This window comes from Nyctibius grandis, chromosome 2 (genome assembly GCF_013368605.1).
Source record: "Nyctibius grandis isolate bNycGra1 chromosome 2, bNycGra1.pri, whole genome shotgun sequence".
Classification (NCBI taxonomy): Eukaryota; Metazoa; Chordata; class Aves; order Nyctibiiformes; family Nyctibiidae; genus Nyctibius; species Nyctibius grandis.
In genome coordinates this window covers 124318972-124334180 of record NC_090659.1, presented here as the reverse complement: position 1 = coordinate 124334180, position 15209 = coordinate 124318972, and the positions used below count along the sequence as shown (strand labels likewise).

Below are 15209 nucleotides of genomic sequence, written 5' to 3'. Positions count from 1 at the left end.
TAGTTTAACAAAAAAAGTCCATACATAACTAATGTCTTGATCATGAGGATAATGCAAAGATCTATATTTAAATACTTTCGTTTTAGAATCTCAATTCAAGTTTTGTAGATGTCTTGCCAAAGTTAGCGTTAACAGAAGAAAGAGGTTTCAAAAAACATTTGCAAAGGATTTGAGGGAAGTTCCAACTTATGTGCATTCTTTGAAGCAACTTCGTCAGTGTCTTTTAGTTACTCTTTTTTGTTCACCCCTTCAGAGCAGCTCAAAAGGTAAAGTAATGGAAAAGGGGATTTTGGTAGCTTTTCCATTCAAAGCCATAGGGTTTTTTGTTCTTGGTCTTTGAATGTTTTTTGTATCAAGTAAGTCTAGTTGTAGCAGCAGGTTGATTTCATGGTACACACACTCACCTATAACTGTGTATTTTTTTAGAGAATTGGGTCTCTCTGAAGAATTTCACGAAGTTAACCTCTAAACTTTGACTTCTCTACAGGGGGAGAAAACTATTCAGGCAGTGCCAGCAGGAGCAAAACCTGCTATCATCACTGCCACAAGACCCATCACAAAAATGATTGTTACACAGCCAAAAGGAATAGGGTCCACGGTCCAGCCAGCCACCAAAATCATCCCAACTAAAATTGTTTATGGTCAGCAAGGGAAAACGCAGGTACAGTGAGGACCCATTTCTGTCTTGAAATGTACCCCTAAATTTTAATGAGAAGTAAATAATTTTTCACTGTGTTGCCACATTTGTTGCAGGATTAATACATGTCTATGGGGAATGAGTCTTAGGGGTGTAATGAGGTGGCCTTGATTCTGAATTCTTGAGCACAGTGTTTGCATTTGTTAACTGTTTCTGGAGGCCTAGAGCAAGAAAAAGGATTTACTAAGCCTTTTACATAGCTGAAACTGTCTGGTCATGGCTCTAGGTGCCTGTTTAAGTGTTACAGCTAATGGTTAGATCGTGAGAAACAAAGATGCAGAGTCTGGACATAGGTCATCCATCAGATCTGAGGTTTCATTGAAGTTATTTTCTGGTTAATGTGTGTTCAGGTTGTCCCTGCAACCTTACGTAGCTAATGGGGCTGTATACAGAGTATCTGGACACTCTCAGTTTGAGTTTTTTTTCTCTGGTTGCACTTAGTGTTTAAAAGAACTAAACTTTTATCAGTTGTAATATTTTGCATGTCTTGATTGTTCAAGACTGTATTGTGGGCTGCGGAAGAGAGGTGCTTATCCTTATCAGTGTAGTGCATGTTCCAGCTCACTTGCATAGCTTTCTCTTGTCACACCATAGCTGTATCCAGCTCTGAAAAAAATACTCCAAATCACTGAGTGAGAAGTACATTCTTGTGCATTGCCATTTACTTGGGCTTTGTGGTTTAATAATCAGAGCTGCTGAATTTACAGGTAGACTTTTTCAGTAAATTACGAATATTATGTAGGTCTTGTACATTGATCTATTGAGTGGCACCCTGTAGTCTGATTGCTCAGATCTGTTTTCTGGAGTGCTCTTACTATACACAAAATTTGTCTTTCTAACTAGGTTCTCATAAAACCAAAGCCAGTGACATTTCAAGCAACAGTTGTGAGTGAACAAACTAGGCAGCTGGTGACTGAAACGTTACAGCAGGCATCAAGGGTAGCTGAGACAGGAAACTCGTCTCTCCCAGAAGTGAAAGAAGAACCACAAACCTACACCGATAGCAGCTCTTCTTCTACAGAGTCCTCCCAGAGCTCCCAAGGTGTGTATTAGTGTCGCATAAAATACGAATGGGCTGTCTCCCAGGCATGCTGGCTAGTTTCATACAACTCACTGTTGTCTCCTTTTAGCACAGGTCACCCAGTCTGTTAGCAGTGCGTGTCATTGTTAACTTCCCTCATGGCTTTATTTATCTTTTATGAGCTATTTACTATATGCCTTCATTTGCTATGTGGAAAGTGGAGATAATGGTTTCTTGCTGGGATCTGACTTGCTGTTACAATTCTTGGGACCTGCAGCCTGGTCCCTCTTTTGGGGAGTCTGCCAGAGGCGGGCAGAGCAGCAGGTTCTTTTTAGCAGCCACCCTCTTTCCTGAGTGTGTTGAAGCATCTCCCCACTACATGACTGAAAGCTATCATGTCACTAACATAAATTTTGGTCCTTTTATAGGCAAATATATGTGTATCAGGACATGTATCAGACTTGCAGTCCTGGTGGCTATGCTGCTATGGCTTCAAGCCATGATACAGATGCAGCTGCTCTTATGTGGTAGAGGAGGGTAAATAATAGGGCATAAATAACACCCAACCTTTGGTGACAAGTGACCATAGAGTGTATCACTGCATTAAATAAGAGCAAGTGTCTCTCAGGGAAACACATGTACTCACTTATGTGCCTTTCAGTCACCTTTTCTTTATAATTCTGTAACTGTTGGTCTTTTCTATCATTTTAAGTAAATTTTTAAAAGTTTTGAAGATTCAAGAAACTTAATGAAATTTAGGAGCTGTAAATTCAGAATGCTGGACTTGTGTTGATCACCTGAACTGCTAAAACCTTCTGAAAAAGAGTTCAGTCCAAGGCAAATTCAACATACAAAAAAACCTGCTGAACTTTGATTGTTCAAACCAAAGCTTTTACAAACAAATAAGATATATGTTCTTTTTTACTGGAAATTTTTTATAACATCAACAGTGTTTTACTTCAAGAGTCGCTCGTAATAAAAACTGAAGTATTGCAGAATGAGAGTATGCATCCTTGGCAGTATTCAAAATGCTAATGGATAATGAGTAACCTGGTCTAATTTTGAACTATAGGCCTGCTTTAAAGCAAGAAGTTGGACAAGAGACCTCCAACCCAAAATGGTTCCATGGTGACTTGATGTGCCTTTGTTCTTTTGCCAACAGATTCTCAACCTGTAGTCCATGTGATTGCTTCAAGAAGTCAAGATTGGTCAGAACATGAAATTGCCGTGGACACAAGCCCTACAATAATTTACCAAGATGTATCCAGTGAATCTCAGTCAGCTACTTCCACGATAAAAGCGTTGCTGGAACTTCAGCAGACAACAGGTGTGAAAGCACACGCGGTTGTTTAGGATAACTTCAAAGCTTATTACTTGCTTAAGCAGCAGGTTTGCAGTAAGTTTTGTAATTGAAAAGCACCTATCTTGAATCAGCTTGATTCCTTCTTATCCTGTAACAGTTTGAATCTATTATTTAATGTTCACTATCTAATTAAACTTTTACTGCAAATTTTTATTGGAGGTTTATTTTATTATGGAGGTTTATATATTGGAGGTTTATTTTATGGTTTGTTTTTTTTTTCTTTTAAAGCAGTGAAGGAAAAGTTAGAATCGAAGCCAAGGCAGCCTACCATTGACTTGAGCCAAATGGCTGTCCCAATCCAGATGACCCAAGAAAAGAGACATTCTCCAGAAAGTCCTTCAATTGCTGTAGTAGAGTCGGAATTAGTTGCTGAATATATCACAACTGGTAAGTGACTAAGGGAGTGTGATAGTGGGTTTGCAGTTAAAGTCTGGGGACTTAATTTTGGAGTTTTCTTACAATGGGTTTCATTTTTATATTTTCACTATAATTTACTGTAGAGGAAATGTGTCTTCTACTCTTGAGACCCTGTGCAGGGGACAGGGATTGCATGTGCTTTTCTGGGGCATAGTGGAGAATGTGTCTAACAGAAACTTGTTGCTTCAAGACATCCTAGTTGAACAGATTTTCTGTTCCCTGATCTGATGGAGAGGACAGGTTGTCCCAATTGTCTTTAAGAAAAATGTCTAGTAAGGAAAAAGTAGAAAATGAAGTTACAGGAACTGTATACTATTTTTTGTACGTGTTGAAAGGAGTCAGACTTTGAGTTAGTTTAACCCATATTTGCAAAATGTTACCAGGACTAAGTGGTTTTTTTAAGCCAGGTGTGCATTTAGCATGCTACTGTAGTCCCTAGTTTCTTCATTTTCTAGAAGGCCTTGAACTGATAAATTTGCACCTTTTTAAACAAATAAATTATTAAAATTAAAATTATGGTGGGGATTCAGCTCTTAACTTTTTAAACTCTTGATGACTCCTTTCTGGTTGTCCATTTTGTGTAAGTCCTTGACTCCCTTGTCTCTCTGATGCTCCCTGCTACCCCAGAACCCGAGGTGTGAGCCACTTCCCATACAAACATGAGAGGACCAAATTACCTGTTTTCAATTTTAATTTCTTAAGTCCACATTATTGTTCTCCCTACTTTATTTGGAAAATGAAAGCAAAAGTATGTTGAAAATCAGCATTGGAAAAGAGGAATAAAACTTGATTATATTAAATTGTATAGGTATGTATCTGGAACTCCAGTGTTTTTAGTGTTAAATGTCTAATCTGATATTTTCATTTTTCATTTGCCTGCTCTGTACCTCCTCCCTTCACTTCCATCCCTTGTATGGTCTAAATTTAAGTTGTGTGAAATTGGAGCTTGAGGGGGGATGTTATTGTTATTCTTTTAAATAACACTTACTGTATCTGGCTTCAATTTTGAATGTTTGAGTCGTGCTCCCTTGGATCTCTTTTAAAACAAGCTCGAAGGTACAATAAATAGTGTTAAAATGATCTCCAATTAACAGTTATCTTCACTGACAGAGATACTGTGCCTTGAGCTTCTATTCAAGATTCCAGTTTTTGCTGGGTCTCGCTGTGAAATAGGGCCCTTTGCAGGGAGAACAGGAAAATACAGTCGCTATCTTTGTAGTCTTAAGTCCTTTTCTGCAGCTTAGAAGCCATACAAAGTACAAAAGTCTAAGATTTCCTTGAGCTCTGATTACTATTTGAAACACTGAGATTTTTATAAACCTTGAGTTGATATAGAGAAATCTACCAGAGAGGCACAGGCTGCTGGGTGTTGACTAGCAGCAGTTTCTGCTACAGCACAAAACTGGTTATTTTGCTCTTAGATTTTTGTCCCTTCCCCCAGTTGCTGTGAACACTGCCAGGGAATGCAGGTAATTGAGTTTTTGTTTTAATTTGTGCTTCTCAGGATTCATAAGTAATCCACGTAGCTGTATTTTCTGCTAAAAATTCAGTAGTAAGGTAGTAAACAGTCTGTAAATCGGTTGTGAAATCTCCTGCATGCGCCTCGACCAAAGGAGTAGGCACACTTGATATGGGAGCTGGGATTCAGCATGTGCTTCCTTGTGAGATGAAGGGAGCGGTTCACACATCTTAGTGTCACCATTTTTTGTCTGTCTGCAGACTCAGGAAGACAACACTGTATTGGTTCACATTCGGAAGAATATCTACACAACCATATAGGTTAGAAACTTTATTTTTAAATGAAGTTTTCAATTGTGCAGGAACTGTTGGGGGATATCCACGACGGATCTGGCACAGCGTGCAGGCCGGTATCAATATAGTCCAGCTCCTTTCTTGGAGTGGGAAAGTAAAATTATCTTATTAATTCAAAGTATGACCTTTCTTTTCACTTTCAAGAAGGTCACTAGAAACTTTTTAACTGTAAGTTATGTTACAACTGAATTTCAGCTTTGCTTGTTCTCCTTCAGTTCTTAATTATTTTATAGCTAAAAAGTTAATTAAAGCAAATATTTGCATATAAGTATGGACAGGCATAAAGTAATATGAGTTCAGGTCTTACCAGTGACTGCAATATAGAATGGTTTATGGTTTTTTTTTCTCAGCAGAAGATAATTTCTCTGTCAATCCACTATGTAATTACAGAGCCATCACCATAGCTCCATAACTCATGCTGGATCTGTTCTAAAAAGTAACATAGACCCATGACAAGGTCTCCGTTTCTTGGTCTGTGATTTCTGATCAACCTCACTTGCTTTCATAATATCCAAACATTATCTAATTGCTAATCTTTCAAACTTAGCCTATGCTCTGGAGAGCGTTTCTTGCGGTTTATCAGCGGTAGAAATTCAGTGAGCAAGGCTTGCTGTTTTTAATTGCAGTCAATTGTGCAGGTGCTTTTGACAGCATAAAAAACACAGAATAACTTGTGCTCTACAGTGTTATGCTGGTGCTGTGTGAAGAACCCAGCTGAAAATTTGAGTATAGATCCTGCTTGCAAAGTTGGTGTGTTGGGAGAGGGAGGACAGAGGAGGTTTGGACCAAGCGTGATTACTTAGGAAACAGAGACAAAGCAAAACCCCTGAGTTGCTACTTTAAGAGGCTTCTCAGACTAGATCTACACTTTAAGGTTGAAGCTAGCATACAGTAAAAGATGTTTTTCATACTCAGATCTTTATTTCACTCATATATGCTTTCAGTTGAAGCTTAAATGCAAAGCAAATAGTCGAAGTTACTGCAGTTAGTTCTGGAGAAGTGCCACTGACCTCTTTACTTGCAGTCAGCCATCGGTCCCAGCCCCACCAGCAGTCATCTCAGCCCCAGAGGACTCTGCTGCAGCATGTGGCTCAGTCGCAGACAGCAACGCAGACTTCTGTCGTGGTGAAATCTATCCCCGCATCCTCCACAGGCGCAATTACCCATATCATGCAGCAGGTTGTACCCTTTCTTTTCCCAACAGTCTTTAAACAGCAGTAGGTTGTATGAATTATATTGGACCAGGGCTTGTTCTGAATGAATATGTCCCATTGCTGCCACTGAAAATTCTAAGTGTAAGGGCAAATGAGTAACTTAATTTTAATATTGCCTGTTCTGATGGTGAGGGTGGTGGGATAAGAGGGAAGCAGTTAATGAGATTGCTTGAGACTGTTAAGTAAGAGGTATTAACAGCCACTGTGGAAAAGATAGTGCTTCCTACATGAGTTCTTGCTGTCTGTATGTCATCTCTTCAACAGCAGTAAGCTGCTTTTTCTGTATGTTGTATTGCAAGGGCCTAGGCTCTTGTTAGTGTAGGGCAAAGAGGGATGAAGGAGAATCTGGTCAGTACACAGACCACACAGTGTCTTTTTCATTTGAGGGCTTTAGTTGTGGATAGGCAAACTTCTCTGAATCAAAAGGTAGGATCATATTTAGACCAGTACCGTGAGGATCCCAAACACTTCACACAAACAGTGTGGCTTGTGGTGAAATCTTACTGAAGCCACTCCAGTGCCTTCGTTCAAGACCTGCTCAGCTTTGCAGTGCTTTTAAGTTCTAGGAACTTCAGCTGTGGACCAGGGCAGTACTGTGTTAGGGTTATAAATCCACATCAGGGAGTTTGAATAGGCTGCTTCATCTTGCTAATGCCATTTATTAATATGTTTACACCATGGTATACAAAGCATTGTAACGTAGATCTCTTGCTCCCTCAGATCCCTCAAAAAATCAAACAATGTTTGTGCAATGCCCAAGAAAAATCGCAATAAAATTTTGAGGAAGGAAGGGGAAGAGAGGATCTCTGCTGAAATAGAGTAGACTGTAGGTGTATGGGGAGCTGCAGAAGAAATCATGGAGAAGATGACTAGGCTCTCAAGAGGCAGAATAAGAATTTATTGTGCAGAGACACTCTGGTTTTAATGAGGAGCTACTGGTTCAACCACCTGCTAATCCCTGCTGCTTCATATTCAACTGCCATGCAACTTTAGGGGCTTTGAACCTTAGTCTGACACATGCGAGAGCTCCGTAATCTCCACTGAGGATTAATTATGCAGCTAATGTTGTCACATAGTGACGCACCACATTTTAACATAATAAAAATAGCTATTGATTGCTTACGTATTGTGGAATCTCCATGTAAGGGTATCTTTTTATACATTAATTGTGAGTCTGTAATGGTAAATTAAGTTAAAGTAGACCAGTTGAAACGTTAAAAATTATTTTTAGATTGTGTATTCTTATAATTTATATTTATAATTTATATTTCTCCTTACTAACTTACTTTAACTTCTTCTTCTGAAGGCCTTAAGCAGTCACACTGCATTTACCAAACACAGTGAACAACTTGGAACTGAGGAAGGAGAAGTGGAAGAGATGGACACCTTAGATCCTCAGACTGGCCTGTTTTACAGATCTGCCCTGACACAATCGCAGGCACAAAAACAGCAAAAACTGAGTCAGCCACAGCTGGAACAGACTCAACTGCAAGTGAAAACTCTGCAGTGTTTCCAGACTAAGCAGAAGCAGACAATCCACCTGCAGGCTGATCAAATCCAGCACAAACTCCCACAAATGCCCCAGCTTTCTATAAGGCATCAAAAGCTAACCCCCCTGCAGCAAGAGCAAGCACAGACCAAACCAGATGCACAGCACCCCCCACACCACATGATGGCCAAAGAAAGGCAACTCCCTACCTTAGTGGCACAGCCACAGCAAACTGTAGTACAGGTGCTTGCAGTAAAAACCACGCAGCAGCTGCCCAAACTGCAACAGGCACCAACGGCACAAAAAATCTACGTGCAACCCCAACCCCCCCAGAGTCAAATGCAGCTACCTGCCTCTTCAGAGAAACAGCCAGCAAGCCAGGTAACGGAATATTGATAGCATGCAAAATACACGTCGCTGTTCAAGGAAAAAAAAAAAAAATCAAAACACCAACCCTGTCGCTGTAGCAGTGTTTTGTCCTGGCAAGAGAGAACTCCTCATTCCGCTGGTATTAATTACCCCATCAGAAGGTTGACACTAGGGAAGAGAAGCACATGTTATAGGGGAAAAATCCATAGAGCTCACAAACGTGTTTTGTTGGACAGTTTTTATGAATTTCTGCCACCGCTGGTGCATGGAATTTGTCCCTAATTATTTTCTTTTAATTTTTAGATACGACACGTTATTAATTTCCCATAGCACTTTTTATTTCTGTGGAAATAAAGGTGAATACACTGCAGTCTCCTAAGGCACTCCATTGTACGTCTTCCTTTGTAGTTTACATCTTCCTGAAGTTATATGGTTTTCATGTACAGGAGTAATGTGATTTTCCTTGGGAGGGAAAAATGTAAAGACTGAGGAACGTGGAAAAAAAAAAATACATATTTTAACTAACTCCAGAAAAGTACAAATTTTTTTTGGCCCTTTCAAGAATACATGTGAAAACAAGAGGGTTAACAAACATCACATGGGGATGTAAATCCCAAAGGAAAACGAGGCTGCTGTGGTATTATACTGCTACAATCCTTCTCTAGCAGCCTAAAAAGCTGCTTTTCCCCAGGCTTCAATTAACTGTTACCGTATCATTGCTAATTCCTTTGTTAAAACGCCGAGTATCAACTGTCTTCCTGATAGCAAGTATGTTGTTTATGCCATACTGTCCTTGGAAATACTGATTAGATTTTCAATTAAAAAAAAAAATCTAGCTGTAACATGCACAACAAAAATTTGATTTTCAGGTGCAGCATCCAATTATAACGCAAGGATCCACTGTTACAAAGATAACTTTTGAGGGGCATCAGCCTCCTGTTTCAAAGGTAGCAGGTGGCAGTTCTGTGCCCGAACTGGCATTGCCGGTTACCAGCCTATTTCCCATGCAGGCATCCGCGAAGACAGCAGTAGCAGATATTTTGAGAGTGTCTGTGGTGGAAGCTCAGATTGATACAAACGTAGAACGTACGATAGTGGATCCCCCAAACAAGGCCGTGTCCACTAGTAAACTCGCTAGCGAAGCAGAGTCGTCACCTTGTACCCAGGTGCCGAGGGTGACTGCAGTAGGGATGACGGCAACTTCCATCCCCCAGCAACAGACATGTACAGAATCCGGTTCAAGTCCTGCTGCTGTCGGTCCTACTTTAACAGAGAGGAAACTCGATGCGCAAGGATTGCCTACAACAAACCAGTTTGTACACATTCAGAGTATATCACAAAAGAAAGCTGAAGAGAGTTCATCAGAAATTGTTATCCAGGTAAGAGAAGACGAGAGCAAATAAGGCAAAGGTTGAGCAGAGCAAACTCGTGTCTAATGTGATGATAACAACTGAACAATGTTTGAGTATTTTTGTTTTCCTTCCCCAGTTTTTGGTTCTTTTTCTACTCTTATGCTTGTGATGGATTACTGCTTCAAAGTGTGTAATTTTTCCTGAATTGAGCTCAAGTTTCTGTAGCACTGAATCATTCACTGTGTCCTCAGTGTCTTCCTTTCTTTTAAGAAAACAAACCAAGCTCATCTAATTTTACTAAGTACTTTTATTTGAAATGCTTAAAAATGTGACCTTCAACACTTACTGTGGAACTTTGATCTAGAATTTTTTATCTATTAATGTTACCTCTGAGTATGAAATTAGTGCAAAAAATGAAGTAGTGGGGTTCTGTGTACTGGGAAAGTTCAGCAAATAAGGTCTGGATTCAGAAGAAGGCTTGTTAACTTCTCTTATGACCAGTCTTACCACTTCTGAGACAAAATGACTGTTGATCTTTACCCTGAATGCTTTGAGTCATTGCCTAACTGGTGATTGATGTTTTCATTCATTCTGCTGTCTTAAATATGATGTTTTATGATGTAATACATGGTCAGAATGTCAACTGAGGAAGTATTTAAGTCATCCAAGGACTCACAGTGGTATAATATGAATCTTTGTAGACAAGTTGACGTGGTATATGTTCACACAAATGATAGCGCGGATTGAAATGGTTTTATTGTGTATCGTATTTGTGTTGCAGTGAAAATGCTTCTGATGTGGGAAAATAATTTATGTACAGAGCTTTCAAATTTTTCATGCTACTTTGTAAAATCTTCATTGCAGCTAACTTTGCTTTTGTAGAAACCATCATTTTTGTACTCATTTTTAGTCCTCATTTCCCTAAATAGACAAAAGTAGATTTCTGTTTTACTTTGAATGTGTATATTTTGAGAATTTGTATTGTTTATCATTGTGGCATGCTACGAACTGTTTCAAAAGTAAAATATTGCCTAGAATTTCAGTTGTATAAAGTTTTAGATTTAGTGTCTAGAACCCATGAAAGTATAAGCAGAAAGAAATAGCTTAGATCCATTGTGTTTCCTCAGCCTCTGCTGCTGCAGCTCTGAGGAGGGCCAGAGCTTGTATTGTATCATGTACAGAAAACATAACTAGTCCTTATATCTCAATGTCTTGTCTGAAAAAGATAAGAAAAAGATAAGGCTGAAGAAAGTATTCTCTCTGCTTTGCATTTGAGGAGTGATGGATGGCGGGCATTGGTGGTTTAGCTGTTGGTTATGCTGGCACAGACTTTTAGTGAAGATCCAAGGCCAAGATCAGTGCCTTAAGAGCAAGATTATTCAAATTTTATCTTTCCCAACCTAATCCCGTGAAAGGGTGCTTTGAAGCTTCAGCTAACGTAATGTAACATGCAGAGAGCCTTAGCTAGGGAAGATTGCTCTTGGAAACCGAATTTCCCTTTTCCATGAGTACCCGCGCTTGCGCAGATGCGTTTACCTGTGAAAACAGCACGTGTTAAAACTTCAATCTTTTCTTTCTTCCAGACTATCCCTCACTACTCCATCCCTTGTCACTCCAGCTCCAACGTGGTAGTGGAACCCAGCGGGCTCCTGGAGCTCAACAACTTCACCAGTCAGCGCCTCGACGATGAGGAGACGGCAATGGAGCAAGATGTGGACAGTAGCACAGAGGACGGCACTGAGCCCAGCCCCTCTCAAAGTTCTGCTGAGCAATCCTAAGGAATTGGGACACTGGAGTGCACTTTAAAATATCTTGGGATTTTGAGTATCCAAGATGCCCTTGTATTGTGATGTCTTAGAGCACTTTGCCTGTTAGAGTTGTTCATTGGACCCTTGAAGCATCAGTGTGTTTTAACAAGACGGTATTGCAAAAGCTGCATCTTAAAAATTATTTCCAGAAAAAAATAAAAACCCCCAAGATGTAGTTACCGAGATTTAGTAAACCTGTGACAGTGGAATGTACTCCTGTTAAAAAGCAAAGCTGCAATGAATTCTACAGCTCGTGCTGTTGAAGCTCTTGCCCAGATGCTGAAACAGCTTTCAGTGAAAAGGGATCGTTATTTTGCTGTGTCTTTTTATTAGCTGTTGAGCAAAACACCATCAAAAAAAGAGAATGTTTAATAAATACTTGTATTTTTAAATAGCATGTGAGAGAAAAAGTGTCTCTGACAGTGCTGGAAAAGCCCCAAGAATTTTGGAATTGGTTAGCTTTCTTGCACTTGTGCTCACTTAAGAATTAAGATTTTTTTCATAAGCCTAAAAATACAGTTTATTTTTTTCAAATTCTAGTTGGTGAATGTTTGGGAATAATCAAAATCACTAACTGGTAGCAAAGTGGATTTGCTAGTGGATTTTTGTTTTCACGCTTTACAAGAAGTAGGGTAATGATGTACAAGGCATTTCTTTGTGCCGTAAGCACATGAAATGCTCATCTACTCTAGTTAATCTTTGATTATTTATTTAAATATAAAATCTAAAGTGAGGCCAAGTTGTTTAAAAAGTTCCTGTGAAACAGGCAGGTGTGTTAATTCTAACACAAACGGGGTGAGGGGGGACGTATTTTGCTATAAATCAGTTTGTCAAAATTGGGGATAAGTGGTTCAGCATCTGTTGAAGTTGAACCTCCGAATTTAGGAGTGAGCTAAGGCTTTTAAAAATCTGGATTTTACTCTTACATGCTGTTTCTAAAGTAACCATTTGGGGAGTTTAAAAGCTTAAATCAGTGTACAGTGGTAGGTTTCGGAAATCAGCCTTGAATTGTTGAAGCAATACATGGGGTTTTTGTGGTTAACAAGCCACAGAGAGAGGGTTGGGTTCAGATGGGATAAGAGAACCAGTTTTAATACATTCTGCTAATGAAGACAATACTTTCTTTTTCAAATGTATATAAAAACATGTTTTTAACTGTTTTGTATAGATTTCATTATAAATAACTAAGCATTTTAAGACTTTGACATATCATTTAATTGTATATACATCTATCAGCCTAACTGCCCACTTTTTGGTGCTGAAGTACTACTGTAAGTAGATTTCATCCAAAGTCTAATACAGCTTTTTGCGTCAGTCTTTTTTTTTTTTAAGCTGTGATCTTACTGTTGATATTGTAGTGAAGATTAAATTCCAACTAGACTAACTCAAAACTAAAAATACAAAGCCTAAAAACCCATTTATCTTACTTGTCCCGAGTATCCACCTATGTCAGAACACGCAGTAACCCGTAGATGGTGCTGTTGTTTTTTCATCTAACCTGACTTCTCTTTTAAATCAATCCCCTATGACTTTCATACACATTTTTCCTTCTTTTTTCTTTTCCATCAGCATTAGTTCCAAAATAATGTAGTTTATTATGGTGGAGGAGTGTCCTGATAAATTCAATGGGCAGATGCTGGACTAGTGGAGTAGGAAATGAATTATTTTTGCGTTACCTTTATGTTGGAGTAGGTATTAGTTTGATTTCTGCTGTACTTAGTGCTCATGAGAGAAGAGAATAGTATATATGAAATGAAACATACTGTATTTTTTGCTCTAGTAAAAAAAAAATGACCCTACCACTATGCCAGTCGAGGTGGTTCAGGTTTTGACAGTCACTTGGGAGCTTTTACTCTTGTTTTAGTAAAATAACAGTGACCAACAAGAGTGACCAAGTAATGATCTTAAGTCCTGAAATGACAAAAAGCGATTTAATACAGATTTTACTGCCCGTGGGACTGGACAGTCTGTTGTGCTTTGTGGATACCAGCGTGTAAGGCCTAGTCTGTAGTTTTTCATACACAGTTATGAAAAGCCCAAAGCACATGGCACACAGTTCTCCTGGCTTGTATCAAATTTTCATTGTCACCTGGGGTCTTACAGTACTTTAAGTGTCCCCAGCATATCTAGGACTGAAAGACCATGAGAATATAAAGTAGAGCAGGATTTTTCTTAAGTGGTCTTGCCCAAAAACATTGCCTTAAATTATGGTTTCGGGTTGAAGCGAATATATATGCTCTTTCCAGCCAAAAAGAGATACTAAGAATTACCAAGATAGCAAGAATTCAGCACTCCTGATGCATTAAGTACATTGTTAAGTTCTGGTCCAATTTATTTCAATGTTTTATGTAAGACTTTTCTGTTTGCATCTTTACTGGTGACTTTACAGCAAAGGAATGAACAACTACAGTGAACTCTTTGACAGTTCCTTGAAGACAGCCAATCTCTTAAAAACATGAAAGGTTTTAGTGTTGCTATGAGAGGTAGTTGTTTTCAGATGGGCAAATCGGAGCACGTGGTGGGGGTATCTAGGGGCTGTGTAAGAAATTTAGAAAAAGGACTTTTGTAATCGATGCATTCATTCCTGAAACTTGATGCTTTCCCAAACTGAGCTGAATTTTTTCAGATTTGTTTCTTTAACTTGTCTGTTCTAGCACGTCACCGTATAAATACCTTTAATAATACGGAAAAATTAATAAGGAATATACAAGATGAGCTAAAATTTAGGGTCAAGATGTTAATTTTTTTCCTAGTTACTTGATTTTTAAGAACAACCGTAAGAAGACATGCTCAGAGGGTTTGACCTTCTCCCCCTTTTCCTGAACTCCAGGCAGCACTGCCTGTCCCTTGTGCTGCCCTGCAGATGTGCAGGTTTTTCATACCTGCCCCTGGGATACTGACTTCATCCTACTGCAGCCGTGTATCCACTCCTCACAGCCCTATAAATATCACTGAGCTGCTAAAAATAAAACATCAGTGTGTAAGGTAACATTTGCATATCCCTTCTCGCTAATAAGCTGCATCTTCCTTCCTGAAATGAATTTGATGTCCCTCCTTGGAATAGAAGGAAGGTGAGCTGTGGTGATGACGATAATCTTTGGTGCTGGGAATTAGCAGGTAATGACTAAATAGATGGGATTTAAAAAAAACCAAACCACCTAAGACCCTTAAAATAATCAAAAGTCAGGGAAACCTGAGACTATGTGCTTTTGTCTCTAGTGTATAAATAGTTCCTGAAGTCTAAGGGTTTCACAGATGAAGGTGGTTGTGCATCCCCATAGGTACCCTGCAAAGGCAGATGGTTTCAGCCTGGCAATGTTCGATCCAGAAAAGACTGATCATAATTTAAGATAAGGAACTAGAAAAATCATACTATAGGTTTGCCTGTACTGCAAAAATAGTATGTTTAGCACCTGTGTGTCTATGCTGTGCCCCAGACTTGCTCCTTTCCCTAGGTTTGATGTAAACCATTAAGAATGATTGCTAACAGCCTGTGTGAAGTTTCTTTCCGTGCTATGGGGCTTAGAGTTTTTCCCCTACCCAAAGTCTGTCCTGAAAATCTGTGCATCTGGTTTCTTCCAGTAGAAATGCAACACATTGGTAAATGATGTTAAGCCCTAAATTTAGCTAAGAGAAAGATAGGAAAGAAGTGCCTTAAGATGTATTT

At 39.2% G+C, this 15209-nt stretch overlaps 1 protein-coding gene across 8 annotated transcripts in view; it reads left to right on the top strand.

Annotated features, from left to right (window-relative positions):
* EMSY (EMSY transcriptional repressor, BRCA2 interacting) overlaps positions 1-12076 on the top strand; it is a 38239-nt gene extending 26163 nt beyond the window's left edge. For 2 of the 8 annotated variants that reach the window (XM_068395201.1, XM_068395196.1), the window contains 9 exons: positions 488-661; positions 1541-1739; positions 2881-3045; positions 3310-3468; positions 5218-5277; positions 6335-6489; positions 7831-8394; positions 9252-9761; positions 11318-12076. In XM_068395201.1, coding sequence (XP_068251302.1) covers positions 488-661; positions 1541-1739; positions 2881-3045; positions 3310-3468; positions 5218-5277; positions 6335-6489; positions 7831-8394; positions 9252-9761; positions 11318-11512 — 2181 coding nt within the window. In that variant the 3' untranslated portion in view covers positions 11513-12076. The remainder of the gene's footprint in view (positions 1-487; positions 662-1540; positions 1740-2880; positions 3046-3309; positions 3469-5217; positions 5278-6334; positions 6490-7830; positions 8395-9251; positions 9762-11317) is intronic. The other 6 variants (XM_068395197.1, XM_068395203.1, XM_068395200.1 and 3 more) reach the window with 5 other exon arrangements.
* The last annotated feature ends 3133 nt before the right edge of the window (positions 12077-15209 follow it).